Genomic DNA, 8,479 nt, shown 5'->3' on the forward strand with positions numbered 1-8,479 from the left:
TATATATATATATATATATATGTATGTGTGTGGTTGGGTGCATTTGTGTTTGCGTGTATGGGCGTGTGTGTGTCTGTGTGCGTCTCTCTGTGTGTCTATGTGTTTGCGTATGTTGTAGTGTATGAATGTATATGTGTATATTTAAACAAAAAATCAATTAATAGTTGAACAAGTATTACTGTTATGTGTTGTATCATAATGTCTTCCTGCAGCTATAGCAACAATATGCTACTATATGTACATAGGTTACATTATGTTTTTTTTTTAATGCTAGTTTCATATTTACTGAGGCAGAAAATATCTGAACTATAAACGTTTTTGTTTTGCCTCTTAATGAAATTACATTTAAAATGCTTTATAGTCGTAGGCCACTTGCTTTTAAAGCATCTTATCATTCTCAATCACCACTTGACTTGGAAACAAACATTGATTTAATTTATACAAACAATGATATTTGATTGCGTGCAATATTTATTTTCATTCTAAAAGTATGAAATGCACTTAAGTGGAAGAAAGTAAGTGGTGTCTAAATTTTTCCAGTTAATAAATAATAAAATACAAATGTGAGCTTCCAAGGAGCCAATTTTGCGATAGATTTTCGATTCCCAGTTGAGGAAATTTTTCTTTCTTTACATTGTTATTTTCCATGAAAACTTTATGAATGTCGCAACACGTTTTTAACCATGATGGAGCAACTATACACTTAAGTTGGGACGATCAACCAGAATTTCATCATAAATCTATCCTTATATGTAACTCAGGTCTAAACACGAAAACATAAAATCGAATACATATGACCATTACTTAACATCGATTGCTAAGATATAACAGTCTATGATATTTTTGCTGGAGGGATAACACAGAGGCAACAAAATAATATAAGACATTTAATTGTTTTGGATTTTCTTCAGCGTTCTTATCAGAAATATTTGTACGGAACATTGATAGGATTTTGAATAGCGTTAAAAATATGAGCTAAATCGTCTCCTTAATATAATGTGGAGAGAATGTATGTTTTTTTTTAACAAAGTAGAACGAAGCTAAGAAAGTCTACCTCTATTGAGGCCCGTTGTAACTAAAGAAATATGGATGTAATTTGTAAATATAATTCTTTATTTAAGAGATGAGGAATTATGTACATTATTTACATTAGACTGATATTTGTCCTCATCTTGTTCGTTGTTAAAACGGCGTTTCGGCTGATATGCCCTCCAAACTTTATCAGGTGTCTTGGGGAAATTTCGAACTTGGGTTCTCATTACTACAGTATTTTTCGATGTTATTATTATTATGATTATTATTATTATTAGTAGTAGTAGTAGTAGTAGTAGTAGTAGTAGTATTGTTATTCAGGTCACTGCCTGGAATCGAACTCGAGATATTGGGGTTAGTAGCCTCCGCTCTTATCCACAACGCCATATGCCCCAAGACACCTGATGAAGGCTGGAGGATATATCAGCTGAAATGCTGTGTTAACAAGAAAGAAGATAAGTACAAATATCTGTCAAATGTAAATGATGTAAATAATGAAAGTAATTTGAAGTTTTGATTTCCACAAACCATTTCTGCACTGGTAATTTCAAAGCATTTATGGAATTATTTTTTAAATTTTACTGAGTGTTATTTTCTTTAATGTTCTATGACGAAATTTCAGAGAAATAACAAATATTAAATAAACTTACTTCCAAATAGTCGCCCGCATTCTATCCATTCTTCAAAAGTGAGGTGAAAGTAACCACAACCGCTTCCCTGTTCACATAATGTCGTGGTACAATTTGATTCTACCTATAATTTGAAATATCAGTAGTATTTTAATGCACAGTTTGAATATATATTTATTCAAAAGTTTATTGTTACGATGCTAATATTTCATATATTAAGACGGCGAGCCGGCACAAACGTTAGCGCACCGGGCAAACTGCTTAGAAAGTAGCAGTTAAACACCGGGGTCGATTTAAGTGATTTATCCTTCCCTCAAAATTATTGGCCGTGTCCCATAATTTGAAACCGATATTTGATACACTCTCCTGGTTGGTGATAACTTAAACATTACGAGCTGTAACATCACTTCTCGATCGCTGAATGGTTTTAGCTGTTTTATCTCATACACATCAATTCCAGTCTGGCTACCGGTTCCCTCTTCACTCACGGTTCATATACAGTTATTGAGATTAGGCATCCAACCAAGGTAGCAGCCATTTATATTTCAATAGTCTAAAAGCGACTTTCTATATGATGGAGCTGACATTCCTCTTTTTACTAAGAGTAAAAATACATTTATACCCTTCGCACAGATAAAGCAATAGCATAATATATAATGTGATACATGATTTCATTTAACATTTCCTTATGTTCAATGTGATGCACTATAAATAATTGAGGCAAAGCCTCATTAAAATATGTGTGCTGTATCAAAGGATGCTTAACTTCTAAATAGTCCAGTCCATTTAAAATAGAAAGAAACCGACTTGCAAGCTTTGCTGGTACAATACCAAGGAGGTATTTTCCTTCAGATTGCAGTGATAGATTTGAGTGTTACTATTAGTATGACATCCCAACAAATAGGCGAAGCCAAAGTGTTTTGCTCTCAATACTCCCCCATGACGGAACTTACCATGCTAATTTCCCTTACAGTGGATTCTTATACAACACAAATTTTGACGTATTTATTCGAGGAGAAATATTCAACTCCGCATAATAACAGTCAATTTGGTACCATCATACTCGAAGTAGTGAACCAAGAATTGGAAAAATTACACCACTATTGATGAGAAAAACAGAAACGTATATGAAGTAGTAAATCTGATCAAGGACGACGTGAAAGAAAGACCCGTGAATATAAAATTAATTAAACACAGTGGAGAATGAACCTAGCAATAATTCGACATCTGTGTACTTGATTTTCACTTACTACAATCTACCACCGAGTCACTGAGTATTTCCTTCTGAACTGGATTTGGTTGGAATTCTCCGCACTATTTTCACCTCAACTCACATAGCAACACCTTAAAATGTATAGAAAATTATCATTTATCATTTCTACATTTTCAGCTTTTTTTTTTCTAAAGAATTTGCTTTATGTACTGGCAATAAATGTAAATATTAGATTATATTTTCGATGTCTTTAAGGCTAAAATCAGAAGGATACTGGCGTGCTAATATTTTCACTTTCGTTTTCCTAACTTTGATTCAAATCTTGCAGGATATTTCTACACTTAACGACATTGTAATACACAGTTATACCTGTAATGACACTATAAAATAGGAAATAGATTTTTTAAACTATGCCATTCCTTCGAAATCCTCGTAGGTAAGCCATTTTCATCAGATTGGCAACATGCGTTGGACCATCGTTGGAACCTGTCAAGCCACAATTCATAGGAGAATTTAGTTTTCATTTCGAAATCTTTCTCTTTATTTCAAACGATTCTACAGCTGTCTTGCATCTTCATCAAATTTTCAAACAAACGTTCAGTGTTAAATGCGTCCATATGCAATTTGACATTTCTAGTTTTATTATCCTCACTCAAAAATATTTATTGGAGTTAATTCCTTATGATTTAGAGCGATTGAGGTACTACTCGCTTGAATAACCTCTATTGAGTGCCAACGCTGTGTAATTAAGCCTCAACAATAATACCAACAATGAGACACAAACAAAGCAATAAAGATATACTAATGCTTCATTTATTTTATAGATTTTCATGTTTGTTAAATTTTAAAGATTTTGCTAAACTTTAAAGATCTGGTAAGATGAGATGCAAAAGACTTGATGCTTTCAAGTTTGAGTCTACAATAATTATAAGAATATGTTTTGGACAACTGGATTTACTACTAAAAGAACGTCTATGATGACTAAGAATAATCCATTGCGTCTATCACCGGATTAATCTAAAGGTTCACAAAGAAATAAACCATCTTCCACAGCCCTCAAAATGACAACAATCTCTATCATACTCATCATGCATTGCCTTATCTTACTACTTAGAGTGAAACTATTACCTCTAATAAGGTGGAAAACTGAATATTAAACGAAAGACCTTTGCAGATTCTCTACAAGCTAGAGTGCTTTTCTTATTTTATTTTTATTTTTGTTTGAAGCTAATCACTACAAATATCGGCAAAAGAAGTTTCTTCATTAATGTTATCCCAAGAAAACATTTAAGGTACAGCCGCGAAATACTTCAAGGAATATTGGCTATAGATTAAAATTCCTGTAATCCGATAAGTATTTTGATATGTAAAGTCTTCCATGTGAAGCTTTGTGTGAAACCCCAAGTCATGATTATATAAACTTTATTTAGAAGCACAAACATTGAAGAAGAACGTTTGAAATTGTTCTAAAATACTTTATTCAAGAAATGTATATTTGTAAGGTATTCGGCGTCTTACATTTTTAGTCAACTCCAGTGAAAATAATTCCCTTCACACGCACATACACACATATGTTCTTTCTTGATGTGCCTACAAGACTTGTTCACTCCTTTTCTATTTTTGTTGTTGTTAGTTCTTGTCGTCGTCGTAGGATGGGATTAAATATGGTTCGGCGCATGGGAAAGGTACTGCTGTTGAGGTTATAATATTCTGAAACCTTTCTGACCCATCTGAATCAATAAATTTAATTTACTGTCCGTAATACGTTTCATTTCTCTACTACTTTTTATCTAACTTTCTCTATCTCGGTCTCTCTATATGTACTCATACATATTCATGTATGTGTGTATTTGTAAATGTATGAAAATATGTACGTATATCACGACTACATATATATATATATATATATATACATACAATTCTGTAAATAATAATAAGGGTGTTTATAAGCTCAAAGCTTATAGCGACGAACATATGGGAAATTATTTAAAACTCGACACCGCTTAAGAACACCATTCGCACTGAACGCATGTATATATTTATATGTGTGTATATATATATATATATATATATATATATATATATATATATATACATACTTACATACATACATATTTATACATGTAAACACATATACACACACACGCACATATATATATATATACATGCATCTATATATAATTTATTGATATAAATTTTGTGTGTATATCGGCGTACATTTGTATTGCTGTGTTTGCACATATGTATCAATATGTGTAGTAATCTGATTATGTGCGCATTTATGCTCAGCTTTCCTTGGGAATGTCACACCTGAGTTATCGAGAGATTTGTTGACAAGGAATAAGGATTTATCAATGTTTTTTTTAGCAATGCTTCAGCGTTCAGATATAGATAAGGTAAGATACATTGCATAATCAAGCGATGACGTCAACATAGCTGTAAACGGACACCCTACGTTCAGAATTGCCAAATGACTGATGTTGCGTTAGTTGTTGTCGATGTTCTGGCTACTTTAATCTTCACTTGGGATTTCAAATATGTCGACCTCAAAATTTTAAGGGAATTTATTACTACGCTTTCAAATATGACCTTTGATTAATAAACTGCATTTGCGGTTTTACAGGATTTTATCTCTCCCTAACCACTCTCTGCACCTTTCTCTAGATTTCTCACTCCCTGCCTCTCTCCCTATGTATATATACATCCATAAATACACACACACACACACAGACATGCATTCACACATATATATATGTGTATGGTGCATTATATATGATTGCATGTATACATGCATACATGCATAAATGGGAGCCTGTGTATGTCTGCATTATTGTTATATGCTTCTTTATAAAAACAAGGTTACCACATACGGATTGACAGCATAAAGTAATAAATACCTTTAGTACATCGAGAAGTTGATTATGGCATAGTATGTTCCTTGTAAAGCATGACGCGTCTCCTCTTTGTACAACTCTGATGCTAAAGTTTGGTGCTAGCCATAATAAGGATAATATATATGCATATATATGCGCAGTACATTTATCCTGTCTTCGGTCCAGTGAACAGAGTTGTTATTATTTCAGTCTCTCCCAGTAGCAGAACTGTTTCAGTGACTGAGACATCTTGATGAAGTAGCGATAAATTAGCTCGAGTCCCGCTATTGATATTACACTGTGGTGTGACCATAGTAGAGTGTAGCATTCCAGACATTAGAGGCCAATTGTTTTTCATGGAACCAGCATAATTTCCTGTTCCTTTTTTATTCTTTACAAACAATACACAATTCTTCAAGTGAACTACAATACTCTCCTATTTCTAGCATATTGGATGTCCACCTAGTGGTCATCCCTTCTTATACGCATGTAATACATTTTTTTCTGAATTATCAGATTTTTATATACTAGACCACTGGTTTTAAATTGAAATTAATATTCAATTTATCACCCTCAGTATATATATATATAGTTAATCAAATATATTCAATGAGAAAGCAATATATTGAATTCTTTAATAAGTGCTCTTGGTAGGGAAATGCCTAAAACATTAAAGTATTTAGACATTTAATAAAAGCTATTATATATTATATTATAAAATACGTGCAGGAAAATTACATCAGAAAATCATCACAGAAGATATGAGTTCAAAATAATATTGCATTAATAGATAGATGTATAAATATATTAGCTAAATGTATAAATATATATATTTATATATACCAAAATTAATTATACAAAGTTGTACTTCACTCACATCCTCATATTTGTTCTTATTCTTACTGCTACTCTTTTTCTGCCCTTTTTAAAAAAGCCAAACCCACTGTACCTATTGTTAACTGTTTCTTACATGTATTAACCCTCCCAACCACTTATACCCTCTGACGAAGCCTAGAGGCACATTCATCATCCAAACTTTATCTGCCCATCCCTACAGAACACTGAAGTGATGGAGATAGCATGGAGGATTTCGTTGCTTCTTAGCAGAAACGGCTGTAAGAAACTGGCATCTTTTGCTCTTTTCTGTAATATTAGTACATGCGTATGCAATACATGGTAATATATGTGTATGCATTCATCTAATACATTCCAATACTTTAGAATAAATTGACATACTAAAATGTCTACCGGCTGATGTATGTCGTTTTTATATCCTCTCCATTTTCTTATCTGTCGTATAAATTAATGGTAAACCACTTTTTTACCATAGCCCATATATAACACTCAATTTCGAGCTTGCCACGCAATAACTAGCACTTGGGTACAAATAAATGTGTACACTACCAGCAGTATATTGGATAGGTACTATACCTTAGTTGGTTGGTTTCCCAACCTCTAACTCACACATAAATATATTTATATAGATATCTATTAATACAATACTGTTTTAATCTTCTGTGATGATTTTTTGATGTACTTTTCCTGCACTTATTTTATAATATAATATAATATAATATATATACATGTGTGTGTGTATGCACACATACACATATAGAGAGAGATTGAGCGAGAGAGAGAAGTGGTAGCAGTGACTCTCTTTTTGTCTTTTTTCACAGCGTATTGTACTTTAATTTACAATACTCAAATATATTTAGGGGGACCAATGACGTGTATATTATATTTGATATAATCAGTTTTTCAAACACTTTTTTGCATTTTCATAATTTATCACTTCACCATCTTATAGCAAAGCGTTAAAAATCTTATCTTAACTTTAATAGCCTTCAGTATCAGCTTGAAAGGAAACAAATCTAGCAAAAACAAGGAAAATTATTAACAAATTTTTTTATAACATCTCATTTTCCCATTAGAACCCAAATGCTTCCTGCTATAATTCAGAATATTGCGTGACAAGAATTTCTCATATAAACACACTGCCAATAAAATTCAATACGATGTAAGAAAAAGGATGCGATGTTCACTTTGCTGTTCACAGGCACTACTTTTCGCCTACACCATTCAAATTTTGAACCTACTGCTTCAGCATGTTTTTGAAAGTCTACAAGAAAATATGATAAGGGAACGAATATCAAGAGTTCTTTAAGGATAAAAAGTGGGGAATCTGTTCTGTTAAGGCGCTCAGAAATGAATGGCTTAGAGTTACGAAGAAGAGACGTAATGCTTAAATACATCCCGGATGAAAGGTTTAGCAACGTGTTTTTTTTCCAGGGGAGTAAGGAGTGCCGTAGCTATAGCACGCGGAGAAGACTTGTGAAACAAATGTATATTGGTTTAAAGTGTATAATGGTGAACCAGTCCATTATTGCTGCAGTCAGATAACCTGGTGATTATTCCATCATCTGTTGTTGTTGCTTTTTTTGGCCGAACTGCTAAATTACGGGGATCTAAAGAAACAAACACCGGTCGCCAATAAGAAGCCATCTTTGAAATAGAGTGAACAGAGATGAAGCAATATGTCAAGGGGAGCAATTTTTATTTTTTCATGAAGATCTTCATTGTTTTTGGCAAGCATACAGTTACAAGGGTTATTTCATTTTACATACTACTAGATTATAAAGATTAAGCAGTAATGTGTGAATGAGTGTATATGCATATATTTTATGCTCTAACATCACATTTTCTCTCTTGTTATATATATATATGTATATATA

At 32.7% G+C, this 8,479-nt stretch overlaps 1 protein-coding gene across 1 annotated transcript in view; it reads right to left on the reverse strand.

The window, feature by feature from the left end:
• The window catches only part of LOC106871800 (lysozyme), a 140,295-nt gene that overhangs the window by 57,054 nt on the left and 74,762 nt on the right, over positions 1 to 8,479 (reverse strand). Inside the window, exon 4 of the mRNA XM_014918442.2 lies at positions 1,683 to 1,785. Within this exon, the coding sequence (XP_014773928.1) occupies positions 1,683 to 1,785 (103 nt within the window). The remainder of the gene's footprint in view (positions 1 to 1,682; positions 1,786 to 8,479) is intronic.

This window comes from Octopus bimaculoides, chromosome 1 (genome assembly GCF_001194135.2).
Source record: "Octopus bimaculoides isolate UCB-OBI-ISO-001 chromosome 1, ASM119413v2, whole genome shotgun sequence".
In the NCBI taxonomy this organism is placed as follows: Eukaryota; Metazoa; Mollusca; class Cephalopoda; order Octopoda; family Octopodidae; genus Octopus; species Octopus bimaculoides.